Source organism: Aythya fuligula, chromosome 3 (assembly GCF_009819795.1).
Source record: "Aythya fuligula isolate bAytFul2 chromosome 3, bAytFul2.pri, whole genome shotgun sequence".
Lineage (NCBI taxonomy): Eukaryota > Metazoa > Chordata > Aves > Anseriformes > Anatidae > Aythya > Aythya fuligula.
The window spans coordinates 28,010,641-28,035,476 of NC_045561.1; the positions used below are offsets into that span (position 1 = coordinate 28,010,641).

Below are 24,836 nucleotides of genomic sequence, written 5' to 3' on the forward strand. Positions count from 1 at the left end.
CTTCCCAGTGTCAAGTAACACAGGAGGTCTGCTGAGTGATGTTCAGTTTGGATGATGCCATAGATTATGAGAAATAAAACACAAGAAGCGACCATCACTTTTATTACTTTTATTACAGAATCTTACTGTTTGTTTTAAGGGCTCTAGCTCAGTGACTGGTTCTTCCAGAGGCAGCACCAGCCTCATGCACGCTCTCATTTCTCTTCCCTCACCACAACTTCACTTATCTTGCTAAAAGTATGCAACACTACGTCAGAGAGTAGACCAGTACTAAGAAAAAGAAAAAAAGTGTTTCACCCTGGGTTATTCAACCTGAATCAAGTCTTTGGGCCTAAGTCACTAAATAATTACTTGAACAGCTGTAGTAGCACAAGTGAGAAGGCAGAAGTGGAAATCCCAGGGCAGGTGGTGTGGAACATGGAATTGCCACCGAAAGAAATGCTTGTTACACTCCACCCACAGTCCTCACCACAGCAGTTACAGAGACTCTCCCAGCTATTCCTGCACACAGACAGCTGCAGCAGCCATTCTCACTTAATGACAAGATGAAGGGCCTGATTCTCTTCCCAACCTGTATTTCTCTAAAGCACTCTAGCAGTACGAAAGGGCTCCAAAGTGGGCAAAAACTAATTGCTGCACTGAAACCATTGCCATTTTTATGGGCATTGATGCTGCTTTAAAACTTACATCTGTAATAAGAGGACATAGCCTGGATTTATATGGATGCTTTTAAAAAGCTGCACAGGTGCTACTAAAGTTTGTGTTTCTCCAGTTTTAGATAAACATGCAGGAGGTTAAATAACATACACACTTTGTAACAACCAAGAAACATTAGTCAGGCATCTGCTTCCAGGCATATGCAGGTACTTTAGTGCTTTTATGGATCTTTTAGATGCACTGGACAATATTATAGTTTCAGCTAAGGGAAAGCTATTTATTTACCTTATAACTTCATTTGTATTGTGCACAGAAGGCAACAAAGCACAGCTCTTATGCTTGTTTTACATTAAAATCTCAACACTAGCTAAAACAGTACTTGTTTCATTAGTCAGGAGCTATATATAAGAAGTATTACATCTCTATACAGACACACACACATATATATACGTTTCAAAGAAAGCTGGACAGCAGTAGTAGTCCATGCCACAGTTTCTCATGCTTCAGAACACTGCTCCCAGCTCTCTCTAAAACTTACTGGAATAGCAGGGGAAATAAAAAATAAAAAAAAACTGTAAAAAGTGAAAAGTAAGCATTCACCAGAGATTCTACTCTCTTGAAGGGTGTCTACACCCTTCAGAGTTGCTGGTAAGGATAAGACAGTAAAAAATGGCCAAGGATGTATGAGATAGTGCTACGTAAACAGAGCAAAGACCATCAAACCCTCTAAACAAAACTCAAAATTCTACCTTAAGTAGCTAGAGCCAAAAGTTTTCTGGCCTGCCACAACTGTTTGTAGATACATCTGCAAACTCTTATTTACAAAGGTTTGGGACAGAGACTTAGAAACCAGGCAGTTAAATGAATCAGAAAAAAGATAAGTCAACATAAACATATGCAATGCGCATGATTTTGTGGAGGGAAAAAAAAAAAAAAAAGGAAGGTTGGCAGCCTATATGAAACCTATGATCATCTAAAGTCAGTCTTTTTTTTTCTCCCCTTGACTTCAGTGAAACTAGGATTCTCTGATATGTCAATAATCACAAACTGAGATGAATATAGAAAAACCCTTAACTTTATTTGTACTGCATTTTCTTGAAAGAATACATCTCTGATAAGCAACTTCTGGAATATTTTTTGGTTGCACACCAAAAATTTACACAATCAAGAACTATACTTCCAACAGACCACTAAACATTAATTAGTTGCTACAACTTCTGGACTCTACAAACTGACAAATATAGCAATAGCATTGCAAATGGAAGGCTTCATATAATTTGTTGTTGATCTTCTACAAATGGGTTTCATTTTTAAAAGAACAGCTTCAAAATCTCATTTTGGTACTTTCTGCTAGATAACTAAGGCAACTTATCGGGAAAAAAATTGCATATTTACCTAGTTATGGTTACTCTTAATACATTATATATAGACTCTCCGATAGGACATTACAAACAAATAGCTTGCTCAATCAATAAATTCGACAGAACAGATGGGAAAAGATTTAAACATCTAAACAAACTGTCTGCACACCTATGTTGTGATAGAAAACTGAGAACTTGGATACACCAATGTACTGTTAATTTAAGGGGAAAAAACTGTTTTCAATTAACCTTACAGTTCAGGTGGAGTGTATGTTCCATAAGCGTTCCTGGTAACCCTTCACACATTTTTATTGCTGCAGGTGTTGGTCTGCTAACAAATATTCATCCACATATTATTCAACAAAAGTTATAAAGTGTATTTGCTAGAACTTTCTAGCAATTGCAGTAGCTACTGCAACAAAGAGAAAGTTTATGACCTAACACTAATGAACTGAGGTTATACACTTTTTTTTTTTTTAATAGAAACAGATGTTTATCCTAAATGTATTAAAATTCTCCCTAGAAAAGGGTATGTTTGCCGAACATTATACAAATTTAGTTACTGTCACTGCATCTTCTTATGAACAGGGAAAGCATTGCTTAAATGGATACTTATTGCTTGTGTTACAGAGCTGAAAAGACAAATTGTCAAGGTTATAGATATCCTTGGAAATGGATATCTGAGAATTGAATAAAGGAAAAAAGTTTTCCAATACTGCTGTAAGTTTTGCAGATCATTTTTTTCTATTCTTTATCTGGCTTGCACTTCTGTTTTACTTCTGGTCATTATACAGACAATCTCCCTAATACATTCTTGTTCTACAGATTTCCTACATCCTACCTAGCCTCTCCTAGTGTAACCTTAAAATAAATAGCAAACTAAATTTTTTCATTCACAGGCACATGCTGGGCTGTGTCAGAAATTTTATGTCTTGGTATAAATATATACCAAGCAATTAAGCAATGCCTACTAGAGCTAAAAGCATGCAATACTGATAGTGTTCAACATTCTAGAAGGGACTGAACCTGCAACAGAATTTAAATAGAGTTAAAAAAAAAAAAAAAAGGAATTAAGCTATTGCACATCAAAAAAAGTATTCTAACAAAGAACTGTTAAGACACCAGTTTAAACCCAGCAATCAAAAATAATATATCAAAACACACTAAAAAGACCCCCCCCAAAAGTAAAACCTATTCAATACATACAACCAAACTAAACCAAACCAAAGCAACCAACCAACCAAAAACCAGAGATAGTAAAATAACTGTTTAGTCTGGAGAAAAGGAGCCTATGGGGAAACTTCATTGCTCTCTACAACTGCCTTTCCAGCAGCTACTTTTGCTACCTGAGGTTGCAGAAAGGAGGGTGGTGGTGTCTTTTTTCAGGTGACAACTGATAGGACACAAGGAAATGGTCTCAAGTTGCTTCAGGGGAGGTTTAGGTTGGAGATTAGGAAAAATTTCTTCAGGGAGACAGTGGTCAGGCATCGGAACAGGCTGCCCAAGAAAGCCGTGGAGTCCCCATCCCTGGAGGTATTCAGGAGATGTGTGGAGGTGGCACTAAGGTACGTGTTTTGGTGATGGGACTCAGTAGGTCAGGCTCATAGTTGGACTCAATCATCATAAAGGTCTTTCCCAACCTAGACGATTCTCTGTTCATATGATTCTGTGGCAGTTCTCTCTCATGACTCTGCTAGATTGGTTCCATTCTATGAAAAACTGCAGACCTGTTAATATCTCTATTAAATGTCACTGTACTGGCAGCAGAGTCCATAACATGCATAAGATGCAACACATGTAAGAAATAACAAATAATAATAATATTGTGATAAATCTTTCTGGTTGTTTGTCATTCTTGCTGGAATAATTTTGAATTTTTACCCATGTTAAACAGAATTTATTCAGCTTTTGTTTTTTTTCATTGCTCACAAATTTTTGCTGAGATTGGAATAATGTGTGCATTGATTAAATGATAATTAATGAAAAAAGCTTCAAGTATATTATTGAGACAGTCTGTATAAGAATTGTCATACTTGTATTACACAAAAATGTGTTTTTCGTAAGAAAATCGCACTGTGCTTTTAAGTCCTGGTTTGAATACAACAGTTTATTTGTAGGCAACATGGAGCTAATCTGTTTTCTAGTCTTTTGTTTGTTTTATTATTTTTGCTTATTTGTTACATCATTCCCCTTGAGAGGTCTGATATTGCTTGTGGACAATTAGTTTTTGTGTCTGGTGAGATTAACTAGATTGCATGAAAATTCAAAATCATGTTACGTCATTGGTTATCCAGTTTCAGGTGAAAGTCTAACTCCTGTACCAATTTATCTCTTGTTGCAGCAGCTCATTCTATGTGTAACAGAGCAATGCTTTCATATACTCATCTTTTGATCTTGATGCTGGTGATTACAAATAAATAAATATTCTGCTCTGGATACCGTGTCTTGTCCATATTCCATCATGTTCACCTCGGGGCCCTGCTGGCAATGCCAAGCTGACAAAAATGCTCAAATTCAAGTTCCTAGCATTTCTGATGACTTAAGCATGTAAGAAGAGGCAATGCGGTACACTAAAATATACTATGTGATAACAAAACAGAAAAAAGGCCACATTTGAGATTTTCATGAGGTACTAGCATTTCAAGTTAAAACAACTTTTTGTATTTCCATTTCATTTCAACATAAAAATCAATTTGGTATTTGGAATTCCAGTGTAAGGAGAAAATTCCGCATTGTAAAATCCCCATAAATCAGAAGGGAAACTATTTTCAGGCATTCGTGCTCTTTCTCCTCCCACCCCCGACTGGTCTTCACCCAGAAGTGAAATGTAGCCAAATATAAAACAGACAGCTGTTCAAGAGCACACGCCAACACTAAACCACATTTCCACAGGTAAAATAAATTCTATTGTTTCTCTACTAAGAATCAGATTATATATGGTAAACAGAGAGTAAATAAACTTGAACTATCCTTTTGAAGCCAAAAGTAAATTAGTGAACCAGAATATAACGTAACTCAAGTGTTTTGGTACTGAAGAAATTAAACATACTTTCAGGAAAACGAGTACCACTTTTTAGAATTAGAGGGGGGTTGGTTTTAAGCAAAAGGTAATGACCAAAAGCAAAATGTTCTCTGTCACTACGAAGCAGTAATGCCTCATGCTATAGGTTAAGTATGACTTGATTATCAAAATAAAAAAAATAATGATGGCATCAGCGTCGATAGAAGACTTAGCAAGTATTTATCAGATTAACAGATCAAATACTTTTTAATTTATGGAGAAAAATACATTTCATCCACTGAAATTTTTTTAAAGGTATCTTTTTTTAATTTATTTACATAACAGATATTTATGTTAAAACTCCATTAAACTAATGCAAGGGAATAAGCAAATGTTAAACCCTCATGCTAATGGTAGGTCTACTGGATGTAGCAATCCACAGACAAAACAGCAATATTATTTTCGTTGATTATATCTTCTCTTCTTTCTCAGCCTTATATTTGCCTATATGACAAATATGTAATACTGCCTGTTACAGATTAGCTCTAGTTATACAGCTGTCCCCAGGAAAAGTATGACATGCCTATATACAAGTAACACTACAAATAGGTGACATCAAAGTACAACTCTTCTGACAGCACTCTTTGAGCATGGAAAACAATTGATTCGAATGCATCATTTTCAAAGGAAGAAAAAAACACAACTTCCACCTTTTCAAGTCTCTGGCTGATAAAAATTAATATTCTGTCCTCAGACAAAACACCACCATATGACATATTTTCCTAAATATACACTGAACACTTGTAGGTTCCATTTCTTTCTATCAGTAAAGTTTGAGGGTGTTGTGGGCTTGCTGGTTGATTTTCTTTTTTTTTTTCCCTCTTTTTTTTTTTTTTTTTTTTCTTTTTGGTGGTTGGGGGGGGAGAATGGAAGGGGGGCACTCAATTTTGTTCATTCTAACTTGGCGATCAAAGAATTTTTATTTTTACACTATTACAGAAGTGCATTTTTCTAGGTTTCCAAAACCACCTTATTCAACCTTCCCCATCTGTCACCATCTGCTTCTTTTTAGCATGTACTTTTTGTGTGATCACATAAGCATGTGAAAAATAACTAACATTCAGATGATTGTCTGCTGGTACATTTGAGGACTGGGCATAATAAAAGTGAACTGCCAAAACGTACTTAACACTTCTAATTTTGTTGGGTCTTGCATGTAAGCTACATTTGATTTTCAAACTGTTTTACAGTTGGAAAGTTGATCAGGTACTCTAACTCAACAGTAAAACTGAGACTACATAATTAGCTCAGCACTAAAAAGATTATATTCAAAGACAGGAACAAAACCCAGAAATACATCCACACGAGTTCACACATCCATCTCGACTGAGTCTGTCTGCACAATGTTGCCTGAGGCATCGGATAAGATGCTACAAGAAGCTTACTTCCGGACAGTCGCAACCTGTCTTCTTTCTAAGCTGCCAGGGGACAAGGAATAAAGGACTCCCATAATTACAAGAGTGTATGAAATCTCATGGAAACACTGGAGGAGCAAAGAAGCTAAGACAAGAGTAGGAATGCACAGAAATGGAATGCATTCTTAACAACACAGCAGGCACTGCTTCTAGGTGCAAAGTAATTGGAAATTGCCATCAAAGCACAAAATGCTCTTCTTAATCAAATTTTACTAGAAAAAGAGAAAAAAAAAAAAAGTATAAAGCTAAAGAAACATATTTATCTCCTACCTTCCAAAAAAAAGGAAAGAGAACTTCACTTTAAGAAAATTTTATGTATGAAATTCTTTCCAGCCTGCTAGAGCACCACTACAGGCTTCAGGTTTCAGCATAACCACTATGCACAATATTACAAATATATTAGTACTGATACAGACAATTTGGTGGACTGTCTCCTTATCCTTTCCTGAAAAAAGAATTGAGTGAAGAAAATAAAAAGAATCTCACTAGCAACTGAAACTATCCCCTCCCCCAGATAAACCCCCAAAGCCACCAACAAGTAGGCTTTATTAATGCTCACCAGAGGTAACTCAACAGGAGTGAGAACTCGCTCTCTACAGCATGATGGAAGATGGAGCACAAAATAGTCTCTTTTCCATTGTTTCTCCTAACAGCACTGTTCCAGCTCTTGAAATTCACACTGTTCTTAAAGCCTTGTGAATGCAGGTGCCATCTAGCAACATCTTAACAGATGCCATACCTTAACTTATGCCATTTTCCACAAATTCCTTTTTTCCCTTTTTACCTTTATTATCCATGGGTTCTAGAGATGGAAAATAATGGCACATACCTATTATTTATATAAAGTTGCAGAGAATTTTAAAAAACACATTACGTAAATGCCTCCATTATCTTTAAACTCAAATGAAATTTAAAGGAAAAGGAGATAAAAAGGAAAGTGCTTAAGCCATGGCAAAAATCATCTTGTTCTTCAGTTCCTCTATGTTCCTGGACAAACAGCTCCCCAGCTAGCTCCTTTCCATTTTAATTTGCTCATCAATTTCTACTGCCTTTCCTGTCTCTCTGCAAAACATTCTATTAATTTATGTTAAAATTAACAAAGTAATATAATTGTTTTTAGTTTAGCTCAAGCTTTCCTTCTTGCCCACAACCATGTTTTCCTCCGTAAGAAAAACCTTCTCATCTCCAAGCTTTGTTTGCTGGCCAAGCAACCTACCAGTGAGACCATTAGATTCCTTTCCTGAATCTCCCTTCTCTCCTGTTAACCTTCCTCATTATTCTCTTCTTTAGTTTACTGAAATTCACCTCTCCCCCCATTTAAAAAGTAAAAAGAAAACTTAAAAAAAAAAAAAAGTTTTGGCTATATTAGTCATGCAACTTAATTTTCTCTGTTGTGTAACATGCCCATCTCTTTACATTCTCACCCTAACCTAACCCTCTCAATTGGTACCAGAGTACCCAGCCCTTTCTGTTGTCCATGATGTTGGTACCTTCATCAAATTCTGTGCAAACAAGCACCCTCATGCTTTTCTCCACACCCGAAGGAGCTCTTCAGTAATATTCACATCACTACTTTTATCTGAGTTAAAATCCATCTTTAACACACGGTTTTGCAGAAGCTTAAAACACCAATTTTCATGCTAGACTGTTTCACTGCATTCTAGGGGTTCCCTCTCTGCCTACATCCGTTAATTTCAGCTTGCATCAGACAAGCTATGTGCTAGATCATCTTATTCTCAGTACAAAAATTTACCAGACTGCCTTTGGTAAGTAGCCTGATCCAATATAAGCAAGTGCTAAAAGAATGAAATAAATGTATAGCTGCAGCGGTGACAAAATGCTTTTTCTGCCTCTGTCACCATATAATCTGCATGCACCACAACATTCCGTAAAAATTCAACTGCAATTACCGTAAAACATGGTAAAAGTTTTTTCTTGCTATGACAAAATCTGCAAGACAAATTACTCTGATTCAGATTGTGCCTGCAACACAGGGCACCATGCTTCCCATTGCTTAAACTCAGCCACTGACCTTCAATGGCCAAGTTCTACATTCTGGTTCACTCACACAACAAAGCCATATCCTTCCAAAAAGTAAAAGCTGTAAATAAGAAATTAAGTGAAATGTGAGGAAAGACAGTGGTTGCTTCTTGATGGAAGAGTTTTACCTTTCATTTTTATGAGGTAACATTCAGGGAAATAACTGATTACATATGAGCTTTCTTACTCCTTTTCCTAATAGAAATATGATTAAAAAAAAAATAAAATAAAAAAATAAAGAAGCCAAACAAGTTTCAGGTAACATATCTTAACATGTCTTTCATCTCATACATATTCATAATGTAACCATCCAATGGTTTTATTATAAAGCAAGTTATAAAGCATACAGACCTTTTTATGCCTATGGACAAAAGTATGAATCTACTCTTGTCTTATTTATTGTTGTATAGCTTTAAGTGATCATAAACTGCATAAACTATATTAAAGTGGTCTTGCTGTTTTGTTTGTTTGATTGATTGATTGTTTTTTAAATAAAAACTACTGTTCTTGCAGGAATGTATTCATCTATCTACTCTGTGCTTCTACACGGATTAAACTTAACGAGGTTCTACCATTTTCCTGTTATGGAGAAACACACCAATATCATTAAGCATCAATATCTACGATGAGTCATTTGAATAAGCATGGAAGTCTTTTACAGTCTTGTTCATAGCCAAAACATCCCATTTCTTGTTAGTGAAAAGATACAAAATTAATTTCTGATATTTCATCTCACATCTCCCATGACACCAAAAATTAGTACCACAGTGACTGCCCTACTCTTGCTAAGGGTTTGCTGTTATACTTGCTGGTAAGGGCTTGAGCTGAAACTCAGAAAGTATAATCTCATATAAGAAATTACCTTTATACATGATTGGAGCTACAAGAACGTTTATTTCTCTGCCCAAGTAGCTTAATTTCATGAATATTCTGTTAAAGAAAGTAGACTCTAGAGGTCTGTATCTTTATTAACAAGTCTTTGATCCTTGATGATCAACTGTAAACCATCAAAATCCGAACTGCTTTTAAATGTCTCAAAGGTATGTTTACAAGTACAAGTACTTTCTCAGTTTTACTCTTTCTTTATTAAGCAAATGATACTGTTTGGAAAACACAGACGGTCCTGTCCTGCCTTTGCCACTGCAAAACTGCAAAAGATTTTCAACTGATAATGAAATTTAATTGTAATGAAGAATTTCATTATTAATCAGATAACCAAATTGTTCTCAAAAGCCTATACCATTTCACAAATAAAAAGTTACTCGTTCTTCAGTAACTGTGACCAAAACATACATCTGTACTGTAAATATATTAAGCCCTGCTATTTGACAGTAGTAACCATTTTCTGCCTAGAGGATGCATTCATAACCTACCCCTTTTTATTCTTGGTACATGATTATCTAAGACAAAGCACAGTCAATGTTATTTTAGTTTTCTTTGAACTGTAGAATACCAGGGTTGAGTAACAGCGAAGGACAAAGAGAGGAGAGTGGGAAGGGAATGTACACATAGGCCACCTAGCTTGAAGCCCTGCACACCCCTGTAACAGCACAGTGCTTGGTGAAGGTATGCATACACTTCTAGGTGGTTGTCATGAACAATAAATCATTGACTGTCCAGAAAAGTAATTCTAGCTCCAGTGATGCAAAACTGGTTCCAGCCTGGCAATCTCATTACAAGTTTTTTTCCCGTGACCCACTATCCATTTATCCTCGCATGGACATTCTTCTGGCTCTGCCAGACATCAGTAGTCAGTCTTGGGGTCCTGTATAAAAGGTCTTATCAATGTAAAATGAAAGAGTATATTCCTCACTGGATGGGACAGTCCCAGAGGCATAAGGCTTCCAAGCAAAATACAGCAACAGGTACACTTACTTTCTGATTAAGAGCAATTCTGAAATCACCAAGGAAAATAATTCTGTATGGATCCACTGGGACACGTGCACTTGCAAGAAGGTCATGTAAGAACAAAGCCCCCTTACACAGGATTTGCTACTTCATTTTTTCCCATTGAAGTGACTGCAGTCTGTCTTTCACAAAAAGACAGCAAGCAGGACTCTGCCTCAAACAATGGTCCACAAAGCATTCAGAAAACCAAGTGAATCCATAACACTGAGTGCATATAAACAAAAATATTAAATCAGTTCTCAGACTAGATGTAGTTTCTTGACAGTGCAACAGTTTCTGGGTCAATCAACTGCTTCCTGGCTGATACACGGGAACCTTGGGCTATCTCTGAATGTTATAGAGGATGAAAAGGTATTATTAAAAGTACAGATGCTGAATGTAAGTCTCTACATAACTGGAGAATACCTTGCTAGTGAAGAAAGGGTACTGCCTTTACACACACCATGACCAGTAAGATATAAGTATATGCTGCCATTTGTCTTGGGATAAACAAGCAGGAATTCACCATAGTAAAAGGATTAAAGTCCAGCTGTAACATTAAGTTCGTATGAACTGCAATTTGTCAAAAACAAACAAACAAACAAACAAACAAACAAACAAAAAACAGTGTTTGTCATCTGGTAATGATTTCTGTAGCCTGACCTACAAGAAGTGATTTTTGCGTGTTCTTTCCCTGACACATGCCCATGAAAAGATGGAGCACCCCGTCTCATCACGGTCCAGTTATCAGTCAGATCTCCCAGGTATGAAAATAGACACAATTGTCTCACATGAGCAACTGGTAAATGCTATTGCAGCAGCAGAGAGTTCAAAGGGAAAGGTTTATTTTTTCTAATGGTGTTCCTCTACTGCTAACTTCACCCTTTCAAATAAGAATGTGCTGATAAAGGTGTTGAATCTTCTCATGCTACATCAATAACTGAAATCTTGTCTAGTCTGATAGAAGAGAGCTAACGTTTCCAAAAGTGAGAGATGGAAAAGTAGATGGAAGCAACTGAACAGGATATTTGCATCTTTGAGAAAGTTTTCAGGACTGCTGACAAGAAGACAATGAGGGGATAAGAGCTGGCAATGACAACTGTGGTCTGTGCCAGAGATGATAGTATCATCCCTTGTGCTCTTCTAGAACAGATTCTGGGTATGGAACACAAGAAGAGTGGCCACTGTACCATGCCAAACAAGTGGAAGTGAAACTTCTTTTAAGCAGCCAGGATTCAAAGCAGGACACGAATAGCTCTGGAATCTACAAATTCAGATAAATTTCAAGTGCCCCTGCACTAAACGCAAAGGTGCTGTCAGACATCATCAAAGAGAACAACAATCCGCATCCAAGTCTTCCCTGGAATCTGTGAGATGGAGTTCTGCAAAAGAGACCAACATGGGTGAGTTTGCCTTCACAACTAGAGCAGGCGATGACTCACTAGACAGCTGAAATGAACAAACACACTTAACCAAAATTATTTAAGTTCTTCAAACTTGTAGTGTGAGAGTATGACTACTCATATTTCTCTTCACTGCTGAAACAGTTAAGGAAGATGGAGACAGAAAGCTAGGGGCTCCTAAGAATGCCAATACTTACTTTATAGTTAGAGAAAAAGAATGTATCAAAAGATCTTGCTATGATGCAAGGTGGTTTCATTAATTCTACATACCATGTTAAACTCATAACCAACTATTAGCAGTTTCAGTTTCTTCCCTGAGCAAAAACTGAAGGAGACTTTAAATTTGCTTTAAGACATTTCAGAACACTCTCAGACCCTCAAACCTGTCCATTCTTAGATCTTCGTATCCAGCCAATGGTATCCTGAAGGTGATGTTTACCTGTTTCCTACACATCCCTTAATTGTAAGGTTCAGAATGAGAATTCAAAGGCAATCTAAACCAGCTTGCTCAAATAGGCTCCAGGGTTTCTTACTGCTGCTCAGGATTCAATATTCCCAAAAGCAGGAGCGTGAAGAGCCATGCTGAACCAGTGACACTTAATTCCCTCTCTTTAAACTAAGGCATATTCTTCTTCAAAGAAGATTTTGGATAGAAACTTTGGTAGCACTGTGTTGCTGCAAGAGGTGGGGAATCCCTTGATGAATGCTTCTTAAAAAGAACTTACAGGCTGAAGAACTCTGTAAAGTCCTTTAAGTTACATAGAAAGTTGTGTATCAGGTATGTACTGTGTCCATTCCTGATCCTTCAATACAGATGAGAATGGAACTAATGGCTTATTCAGGATCCACAGAATCCTTGGCATTAAGAAACAATGCTGCCTCTCATGTTAATACCATGCTGCAATTTCACAGCCTCAGGGGAGAGGCAGAATGACCTCTCCTAGCACCACAGTCAGTACATGTTAACTGAAACCAGAGAGGACAAAAACCCAATGCTCAGTGTGCTTCCCTGGCTTTTTTTTTCAATAGGCATCATCAGTAGCAGAGCTGTCAGCACTAATATTGGAGCATATTACTTGACTGACAAGCTTTCACAGCAGATTCTGGAGTGGCCAAACCAGAGTTATGAAGGGAACCAAAACAACATCCTTGTGTCTATCTTTTTGGCAATCCTGAAGAAGTGTGATGTTTTGCACTCCAAGCACTAGCTAATAGTAAAGACGGAGCTGTACTATCTGGGATGGCACTTCAGCATACATACTAGGAGATCGCTGGTTCTTGGTGCCTACCTCAACCAGTTCAGGGATTGATACACTCAACTTTTTAGCAGAAATATCTCAAATGTCAACACTCTCTCCCTGAGTCAGGGGAGTTCAGATAAAACCCAGCAAACTCAACACTTTCCTCTTCCCCCCCTCTGGTCCACTAGGACTATATAAACTCTAGTTATACAGCTCAGTCAAGTAAAATCATATGTTCCAAGTGACAGACAGATGGAAGATTATTTTTGAAGAAATCATCAGAAGATAAAAATTTTAACAGAGAAAGGCAAACATGAGAAGGAAAATGCGTGTTAAAGGCATTTTTAAACACTAAGGAGCACAGCATCAGTATACATACAATCACTAAAATCACTAAAAGCAAGCATATAAAATTCTGAATAACAACTGTATAGTATTATTCAGGCAGACAGTCAGCTCTTCACTACAATGAACAGTTTTCATCATACAAACACTGCAGTCTAAAATTAAATGAAAAATAAACATTGCATAGTACATTATAAGAGTATATTCTAAATCATACCTCAGGTGCCAGGTATTCTGGAGTACCACAGAATGTTTTCATAGTTGCTGCGTCTGTGATTCCTTCTTTGCAAAGTCCAAAATCTGTAATCTTTATATGTCCATCTTTATCCAACATTAGATTTTCTAACTGTGTGTTGGGGAAAAAAAGTTCCCTTAGTATTTCTTAAGAGGACAGGCTGATGCATTACATCATTTTTTTTTATTTTTTTTTAAAAGCTACGAACTTACAGTTCAATTTGTCTATAATTTACCAAAAAAAAAAAATCAACATCTATTACATACTAGCATTTAATAGTGTTTACTCTTATACAATTTAAATAACTATTTAATGCTACTTAATACAGTTTAGAATAGTAAATCACTTGTAATTCAAAGCATGGCCTTTCATTCTAAAGTTATATTCATTCACAAGTTTGGCGCATCTTCCATAAAAAGTAAGAAAAATAATTTTCTAAATATTCTCAAGATAAAATCAAGGAATTCAAGGTCACAAACATGACTATCAATTGGTAAGACTTCATAGGTTTCCTTTGCTGATACATGATCTTCATTTATCATAATGTATTTTACTTACTGTGTTGTCATCAAACACTTACTATATATCCATGTCCCATTCTTTGAAAATAAATTCTTAAAATATCTTTATTTTCCACAGTCTTTTTAATAACAGACAAAACTGGGGGTAGAGAGGCTATTGTAAAAATAAAATCTTGAGGCAAATTAATTCTTGTATACTTGCAAAGAATTTTTTCAAATTACTCTTTCCTTATTTGGAATTTAAACAAAAAATCATGACATATCATATCATTCCTTGGCCAGATAACTGCATATTTTTCCAAGAGATCACAGCACTCCATGTTATTGCGACAGATTCTGCTACCAACGTGCAATCCGGTATCTTGTTTTCTGTCTACTGCCCTGAGCAAAACTTGCCTACCACAGCCTCATTGTTTTCAGTTCCTGTACAAGGGAGTTCATGAATGAACTCCACTGGTGCACACGTAAAATGTGACAATGTATAATGGCACAATCTCCCACAGAAAAAAAAAATATATATATTAGGCTTTTCACAAAAATAAAATGGTCTCATCATGGAAATTAGAGGTTCCTCCCATGTAAGTTAGAAAATGTTTCTATTGAAAGTGGGGTTGTTTTTCATAAAACATGCCCATAGTGTGTCTGCAGCACCATATAAAAGACACTTCAGGCAAGAGAGCAAGTAAGATAACTGCATACACAAACAAATCTAAGACAAACTACATTCCACTATTATCTTTTCCAATATACAAAAGACATTAATTTTAAAATTAATGCTGAAATTCTTCTCCTATTGAACTATTCTGGGAATGTTCTCAAAACATAGTTCTTTGATGAGATAAACAGAATGTAGTCACATTTTCCCAATTCCCCATTTCCCTCATTTGGAGACACTGGGAAACATATTTGAGGTTTGTGTTGAAACCTGAATAAAGTTGTAATTAACAGGAAAAAAAAAAAAAAAAGTTTGGAAGTTTAAATTTCCTTCAACTGGTATCATTAAGGAATGTTGTTTTTGTTGGTTTGTTTGTGTTCAGGAAAAACTCAAGCAATATATCCATCTATAGACTACTGTATCTACCAAACTGATTCCTTCAGTATAAAGGTACTTAGAACTTTAAACTGAACACAGATTTTTTTTCCCCATTAACTCTGAATAGTGCAACTTTATAATTACTTCGTGTTTGTCCCAATAGTCTCTGCAGAAACAAAATTTTGATTACTTTTTTTTTCTTTTTTTTTCTTTTTTTTTTTTCTTTTTTACCTTGAGATCACGGTACACAATCTTCCCAGAATGCAGATAGTCCAAAGCAGAGACAATTTCTGCACCATAGAAGCGTGTGCGGTCCTCTGAGAACACCCGCTCTCTCGACAAATGGAAAAACAGCTGCAGGGTAAACAGCAGGGACAGGATTGTAATAATTACTGATTTAGTGGGGGAAATTAACACAAACATAAAACACCTCTCATCACCATATTGTGATGATAGATAGTATACTCTCAGTGGACACTCAGCACTCTTAGACAGCAGCTGGCTTATCTTTTCCAGGTTTCCAAAGGGAGAAAGCGAGCTGTTAAATCAGCGTTTTAATCAATATACCAATCTTGTTTAAGGCATTCTGTTTGCTACTCATTTAACCTTCAGTTACCGGAGGAAAAAAAAGTATGCAGCAGCAGCATTCTGTGCTTCTCCCTCCACCACTTCCTCAAAATTTTATTTTAAGCCATTGAGAAATATCATTAAAATACCTATATGATGGTTCCACCTTAAGTTTTTCAGTAATTTAGTAACTTTTCTTTGCACTGTAAGGATGTCTAGTTCTTCAGCAGACTTTGACTGAACAGGTGAACTGGTATTTTACAAAAACAGCAAATTCATAATGCTAATGATATTACAGTCATTAGAAAAAGCAAACAGACATCTGCTTAGGGCTTATAAGAAGGAACCTATGCATTTATTGTATTTCTTTACTACAGCGTAGACATTTCCTTGTTTTTTGGTTTTTCTTTTTTCTCTCTTTTTCAATACGTCATAATTAACAATACTTCACAAACAATTCTTTAACATAAGTCTTTCAGTGAAAATTATTAGTCATTATGTATTCTCAATAACATCATCTGCAATGGAAAAGCCTAAGATGATGCTAAAGTTCTGTGGGGTTATCATTGTCTTCTCAGATAAAACATCACTCTAAACATGAAACACACACGCACGTGCAAGAAAGCAGGATTTGTCCATTTAATTCAAAGTCACTCTAAAGTTGATAGTTGCATTTACTGTGTTAAGAATGCTTAGGAAAGTCTTTAAACAGATTAGTAAGTATATTTCCATAATCTACTTAAGACCAAGCAGGCCTTCCTTACTCCGTGTCAGGATGGTTTTGATTTTACCACAAAAACTAATGAGCAACAAAAGAGAAATACAGGAAACATGATTTTGTACATTATAGACAAGGGTGTCCATAACTGTGTATTTTTAAATTTCTCTGCTAAAAAAAAAAAAAAAAAGTCAGTCCTACAAACTTGTAAAAGTCACCTTTCCTGACAGCAGTACTTCAAAAAACGTATATTGTTTCTGAAGCTAAACAAACTTACCACTAAATTGAGCCTTTTGGCAGTATATCCTTCTATAACCTAAGACTTCAGAGAAACACACAGAAACTATAATTTAATATACTTTTGATTTAAAGAGAGTATTTAATTTTTGTTAATTGTATCTGCATTACCCTTTCAATCTCTTGTTGAATTCTCAAAATACCCTGTACAAAAACGGAATACCTGCATGACAAGGGGGATCATTATTTTGTGTGCATTTCAATTGTTTCTAGTACTCATACCCTCTTTAAATAGCAACCCCTGATGCTGATATCAGACAAGCCTATTGTACCCTGATTTCTGTACTATCCCACAGCTTATTTGCCAGCATAAACAGAAGATACACAGAGTCTAAGCAAGCAACTCTGTTTTCATTAAGTGCTTCAGATATTAGAAAATTGAGTAAAGAATAAATATATTTTTTTTCCATGCATTTTTGCAGGATATTTATTTACATAGGAAATAAACACCATTAAATAACTAGATCTTCATCCCAAAAAGGCAAAATACAACATTTATAAAGTGTCCCAGTATGAATCTATGAGTAGATAAACTGTGTAGACAAAATTTTTCTTTAGTGTTTCTTTTTTTTTTTCCAACAAAATGCTATCAATATTCATTCAAAGTAAAATGACCAGTTAGAAACAACTAGCAATTGTTCTGTATTTGCAAAGGAGATTGTGAGTTCCCAAGTCAGTTTATGTTAATGTTACATACAACCAGAATTTATTAGCTCATACTAATGCACATTAGTATGTCCAGTCTGTAACAAATGCTCCAATTTTCCTTCCACCAGTAACTCACAAAGTGGACACATGCAAGTTATAAAGTTAAGCACTTCCCTTACGTATGACTAGGTAAAAACAAAAACAAACAAACAAAAAAAGGCAACCAAAACCACTTTCTTTTCATCATTGTCTTGGCTGAGAAAGAACCAATTTTTGAACACGAGGCGGCTTAAGGAGAAGTAAGTTAATATGGTTCTCCAACTGGGTGAAGAGCCAAATTATTCTCCCTGAGCTGTTTAGCCACTGGAATTGCTCAGTTGTTCCCACTGCAGCCAGCATACCCCCCGACTGCAGCCCAGTACAGTATACAAAACCAAAGCCAAAACTCAGCTACAGATTGTGGTGGACCAGCCTCTGCTTTCCATGCATCTGAACTGTTAGCATAAGCACAACTATGGACCACTAAAACCATCCAATGCAGAATCCTCTGTTTGTGAATCAGAGCCCCTGAAAATGTTTTAAGACATGCACATGTATTCTGACATCTCCATCCACAAGCAACAGTGGTGACTAACCATGTGTGAAACAGCAGGAACCTGGGGCCTTACTTACCTAGCAGGTAGAGTGGGCAGTGTGTCTGATGGGAAATATGAACTATCTTGTAAGTAAAACATTACCATTTTAATACAGTCAGTTGTCATAAGCATTCTTCGTATTACTATAGCACCTAGCATAGTTGTTATCAAACCATATGTAGTAGTTTTCGATGAAGAATGATTATTTAGGTATAATAATGCATGCTAGAAGTGAATTCATATACACTCACACATATGCTAAAGATCCTAAAGCAACCTTAAGAATTATAATAGAAAAATCTAATTCCATGAAATTACACCAGCATTTTCAGCTAATTGTATAGTTTACTGTTTTGGAATGATTAGGCCACCAGGCTCCATTTACAATTGTCAGAACATGAAGACAGGATTTATTATGTCTGGGAAGGAAAATAAGATATCTGATGGCAGGTTATGAAAAGAGCTTCCAACATTTGCACTATTTATTGATTTACAGTTATTAAATATGTGAGCTAAAGTCAGTAGAATTGCTGTAGAAATAGCTTTGGCACAAAGAAAGCCATTTTGTGCATAATTTTTGATGGCATACATGAGGGTGCTATAGTTACAGTGAAGATTGTAGCTATAAATTTCCTAGTATGTCTGTATTTAAAAACTGAATAACAATGTTGCCATGGTGTTTTTTCTAATAAAAAAATAATGGAAAAATCTCTACAAATAAAAATAAAAAGTCAAATATAAAAGCATATTCAACTGCAGAGCCTAGCACGCCAAATATGTAAAAGACCCAACCTTTACGAATCAATGTGTTAAACTTCTACAAATGTTAGTGCCTTAGTTAGTATGCTGAATGTTGCATGACTGGCTCTTGCTACTGTGTATTAGGCTTGCTCAGCTCTGTAATAAAGCTTACTCGTATGCTTACAGTTTTGATTGTTTTGCAAACTAACATCCTTGAAACTTTGAATTATTTTTTTTTTTATCGTTTCAGACTTCATAGAACTTCTAGGCAAATTTCATACCCAGAGAAATACAGGGACCAGTATTTTGGACTGTAAGAATTTAAAATTTAAGGCCAACGAATACTCTCTCTTAGGCAGAGTTCAGGAAAAGAAAACAGGACTCAATCCACATAAAAATAACAAATTTTACAATGATATTCAGTTATTTTTCATCAGGTAGCTTGTGAATCATCTCTGTTTTTTTCTAGACAGTAATAACGCTTTTTCAATTACAACAAAACATTTGGTTCTGTCTCACTAATGAATTGAAGTAAGAACCGCAGAAGAAATATGCAAGCAGAACAATGATTCGGAATCCTGGTGTGGAGCAACCATCTGAACAAATTTTAGAGTCTAATTTTATTATACAGATAATTACCAATTAAGTTAGTTAAAGAGTATAGAATGTGGAATTATCCTGAAAGTCCAAAGCACGGAAGTTAATCAACTTATTAATCAACTGAATCAGTGTATCCTGTAGAGTAATGTATGTGATAGATTTCACTCCTAAAGCATTTAAGCCTTTACAGCAAAATACCAGAAATCAAAAATGGGAAATATACACCCTGAAAGCATTCCCCAAGAACAGAGCCATTGTTAGTAAATTAATTCATATGCCACATTTTTTACCCATTTTGTGCATCCAAAAGGTTGTGGGAACATTGTAATATACTACTAACTTAAACCTTAAACTGTAATCACATGGTACTTTAATGTAATTCCTTCAAGATAACAATGGTATTCAGAAGTAAACATAATGCCAGAAGTATCATCCTAGTTTTATACTGTAACATAGTTTATGATCAATAGACATTGCTAAACATTTCAACCACAGTGTCTAACAGTAACACTAAAAAACACTTATTTCAAGATTGGGTCCTTAAGCAGCAGAAAATAAACTATAAAAGTTGCCAGGATAAGAAAAATTTCAGTCAATATTTCCATCTGAATAATTTCCTTCAAAAAATCCCCGAACATTTTGTTTCTATATATTTAGCTAAAGAAAATAATTTTTTTCAAGTTGAAAGAAAATTAGTAAGTTTACGTTTTGTATGCAGTAACACACTTTAACACAACTTATTTTCCTCCAGAATGAAAATCAAGGACCCCTCATTTTACTGTCTTTTTCCTAATCATAGGAAGAGAAACTGAAGGTTCCTAGTACTGAATAGACTTTTTATTACTGTAGTAAGGCAGAAGCCTGAATTTCTCTTGCTTTCACCTGGGTCAGAGTCAAGGATACTGACATAAATTTCTGACAGAAATTCTAAGGTTGTTGTTTAAAACATACTTTCAAAGTACATCTCCTGAGATTACAGAAATGACTATGAAGAATTAGCTAGTTTACAAGGAGTCCTTTTAAAAACTCCCTGTAAGTAGCACTGATTTAGTATTAGTGATACAAGATTAACGCCAAATAAGCCAACTGAGTGTTCAATAGAAGGTTATTATCCCATAACCATTGAGGGAAATTCTGTATCTACTGTCACTAGCCACAATGGTTCAATGCCTGTGATGCTGGGTTCATGCATACTGAGTTGAACAATACATCCTCCTATATGAGAACCCACACCAACATGTTTGGCCACCAATGGTATAGGGTAGCCACAGATGAGTTAAAATGTAAATGGACACTGGACCCAGAAATTGCAAGAGCAAGGAACATGAGACAAGTAAGGAACACAAGACCCTGCGGGTGCTTAGGCATTAGAATTGCAGTTGAAGACAGTTTTATTGAAGGAGAATGCAGCAAAATTATAATGTAAAACATAGCATCATGTTGCAACAATTCCTGAATTAACACTTTTTTTTTTCATAAAAAAAGATAAAGGAAATGCTTAGTCCTTTAACATTATCATGCAGCATGCAGTATACAAAATAACAAATTCCCCCTAGTTCATGTTGTAATGAGATAACATCTGAATAGTTAAAGGCACTCAAAAGGTAGATGAAAGCTCTCTTCTTATATTGCAATTATTTTTAATTCCACTTGACTGATACTCTAGAGTTTTTGATACTCTACTCTTCAGTAAAACACCTGGAGGACAACAAAGGTTTACAACACTATACAAAATTTTGCACTTAGGTTTAAATTTCCAGAGAGTATATCAAGCAAAGGGGAAAGAAGTAAAGAAAAACATGAACACCCCATTCTTTTCTCCTGGGTACTTGCAATGGCTATAGGAAAGAAAAGAATGCATATTTCACATTAAGACAAAAGCAAGACCCCTAAACTATTTTAGCTTGTTTGCACTGGATTAAAACCATATCATACCAGAACCTGAAGAAAAAAAATAATAATTAAAATAAAATTAAATTAAATTAAAAAGGTATTTTTAATTATTTCTCTCCCGTGAAATTATCTTTCAAAATATAACAGTCTAATTTTTCAAGAATGGGAAGTGTTTTTGAGATAATACTTTAAAGAGTCTTTTTTTTTCTTAATATAATTTTTTTTAAAAAAAAAAAGATACTTCAAAGATACTAGAAAGCAAAAATGGCAAAAAAAAAATACACCCTTTAAATTGTGGCCCAGTGGCATCACTACCATTAAAAGTGCAGAATGTGTTTTTTAAACTTACCTCTCCTCCGTTAACATACTCCATCACAAAACACAAACGATCCTTTGTCTGGAAGGAATATTTCAAGGACTTGCAAAGAAAACAGCAAAAGCAAACCAATTATCATCTTGTATTAAACCAATTTCTTGCATTTTAACAGTAACAAAATTTAATTTTATCCTCTTAAGCAGACAATTCTGACTTGGTGAGAACTTTCAGGAACTTTCTTGGTGAGAACTTTCACTGTTTTAATTAACCTATCTGGAGCTTGAGATGAATTAACATAAAAACCTTCATGTCTTCCCTCATCTCTGTTACATGTCCACTGAAAATGAAAACAGGATGCTTTTTATAATAAAATATTAAATAGCTATTAAACTACAAAATTTTCTACTGCATTTCTTACTGCCATACATAGTACCATTCATCTACTTTCATCATTTTAATATCTTATTATGTTGATTTACACAATTGAGAGTACATATTCTTTCATTCTTCTTCCAAATAAAATTGAAGTTATCTTACCCTCCAGCTTGCTTTCAATTCCAAAACAAGTACTTTCTATTTGCGCATAGTATGTAATGTTAAAAACACAGAGTGCCAAATGCATATATTGTTTACATATCATTTTTAAATTGTAACAAATGTTTTCATCAATTACAATTTTTGACTTTTCAAAATTTATTTGATTTTGTCAGGAAAAATGATACAAAAGAAAATCTACAGATGCAGGTTTGGCCTAAAAAAAAGAAATGCAGTAGAACAAAATCATAAGGAGGCTCACATAACTTAAATACTGTGTCTCTAAAACGCTTGTTCATCTCAGAAAGATATAAAGATACAACCATAGTGACGTTTTTGCTTGACTTCAGTGAAAATACACCTACTCCTCCTTACCTTTTACATTCTAATTTAAGAAACTTTTAAATATCTCATTGACTGAACTTCCAAGAGTATTTTGGCCAAGCAATGTAAATGCAATCCTTTCCTTTCTAAAGGGTTTATGTTTTTCTACATGAGGAAGCTTCCATGCCATGCTTTCATTTTTTTAGTAGAGAAAAAAAAGTTTCCTATCTCAGAATAACATGTTATTTATTTTGAAATCAACTTAAAGATTTTCTAATGTATTACCAAAGCAGGAGTGTAAGAATTACTTCCATAGAAGGAAGTATGTTATAAAATTAAAATTATTAACCATAATTTGTCAGTAGTATCAAAATTCTCATATTCTCTTCAGTATTTTGTTTCTATTAAATATTAACCACATGAAGACACAGATATTGAAGGTATTTAAGCTTTCTTGCGTCATGGGTTGCTTTTGCTGAACTAATAGGTATTTTATCATTTTATTGAATTCTTAACAATTTGAAGTTTTCTTTGCAAAAATTACTTCCTTGACAACTATGTGAAATCAATAACTTCTAAAAGATTTATTAAAAGAGTTCATATACAAAAATCGTAAAAAGTCCCTCAACAGTTCCATTCTACGATTAAATTTGCTTTCAGTGCAGTTAAGCTTTACAAAACTTTATTTCTGAACTGTTAAATGCATATTTAACATTAAAGATATAAAAGATATCGTAAATACCAGACAGCTGTTGCATCTTTATAAATCATCATAAGAAAGACTTCAAAAAAACTCGTTCATAAATTATGTTCATAATGGAATGCCCATGTCATTCAAAATTACCTGTTACAAGTTCTTAATTGCACTTAAAACTTAAGTTCCTCATACTTACTGTTAAAAAAGGGTGTCTGGTGTTTTTCAATACTCTGCTTTCTGTAAGCGTATGAGCCACTTCATCCTGAGAAATAAAAAGTACAAGAAGCAGGTTTGAAGTAAGATATAAAATCCTACTTAATTAACTACAAGGAAAAAGTCAACACTTCCAAAAACAAAGCAATATTTCAGATTTAGAAAATGAATTAACCTGCTTGCTTTAAAGGAAAAATGAAAAGTATTCATATTTTTGAATTTTTGAGAATACATTTTAAAGTAAACTAAGTTTGGCACCATGCAATTATGCATATTTGAATTTCTTTTCTTTTTCTTCTATTTTATTGCTTTAAAATGAAGTCTTTATACCCACTGCATAGTGAAAAGGAAAAAAAAAAAAAAAAAGATATCTGTTTTGATAGTTTAAAAATGTAGTCATCAGAAAATGCCATTCCGATGTGCATTATCTGAACAATGTACACACAAGTTGAATCAATATGCACGAAACATACACAGTTAGTAGCTGACAGGCAACTGTAGAATATAGTCTAATTTAGCCTAATGGTAAGAATAGCCACAACATTTTTCTGTTTTCTAAACGTTGTTTTGGTGTTTGTTTGTTTTTGTTTAAAATCATTCAGCCAAAATTAAAGAGAAACCACACAAAAGCCCTCCTCAGACCCCACAAAATCCTACAGAAGCCACACGAGAAGTGCTTCGCTGGCAGTGCCTACTCTCCCTCCCCAAGGATGCAGACCTTCTCCAAACAAGATGGGAAACATCCAGGAAACGACTTTCCTCATTCCCAGATAGATTTTGAAAATGGGGCAATTCAGAATAAGACAGACGTGCTCTCCTGTCCCTCAGCCTATGTGGCAGGGATTACCAAAAGCCCCTTCCAAACGGAAAAGAAACTAAGTCGGCCCCGGCAGGTATTTGTGCCTGGGGAAGCTCGCCCGTCCTTGCACCTATGGCCGTCCCCAGGCAGGAGGCACGCCAGAGGTGGGAAGGAGCCTCCAAGGAGGGAGCAAAGTCCTGGAGACAGGGTATAGCCCAGCACCACCAGGCCTGCAGAGAGCACAGGCACAGGCCTGGCGGGGCAAGCAGGAGAGGATGGCACAGAAGAGGGCTTGTGCAGCTCCTGAGGACAGGGAGGAGGACAGTAAATTTAGGAAGTTCATATTATATGCATATGGTTGTTTTATGCTGCTCTTTGAGTAACACATGTTGGGAATCCCCCTCTCCCCAGGCTGCTGGGGTCCTGACCTAAAAAGCCTGAGAAGCACAAGGCTATTTTTTGACATTTACTGTGGCATTAAGCATCAGCTGAGTATTAGACTGAACTAAAGACTAACTTGGTGACTCAAGCATCAGTCATAAGTAAATTTGTTTAGTCAGAACATACTTTAATATTGCTACAAATAACACCAATATAACATTAATGTCCTGTATGTGCTTATCAGGCTCTGCTCTGAAGATAAGGTATTATTAAA

At 35.4% G+C, this 24,836-nt stretch overlaps 1 protein-coding gene across 2 annotated transcripts in view; it reads right to left on the minus strand.

Moving 5' to 3' along the window:
- Positions 1-24,836, minus strand: part of AKT3 (AKT serine/threonine kinase 3) — a 150,974-nt gene that overhangs the window by 19,338 nt on the left and 106,800 nt on the right. For both annotated transcript variants that reach the window (XM_032185287.1, XM_032185288.1), the window contains exons 7-10: positions 23,366-23,431; positions 21,648-21,716; positions 15,431-15,553; positions 13,628-13,756 (exon numbers count right to left, since the gene is read on the minus strand). In XM_032185287.1, the coding sequence (XP_032041178.1) occupies positions 13,628-13,756; positions 15,431-15,553; positions 21,648-21,716; positions 23,366-23,431 (387 nt within the window). The remainder of the gene's footprint in view (positions 1-13,627; positions 13,757-15,430; positions 15,554-21,647; positions 21,717-23,365; positions 23,432-24,836) is intronic.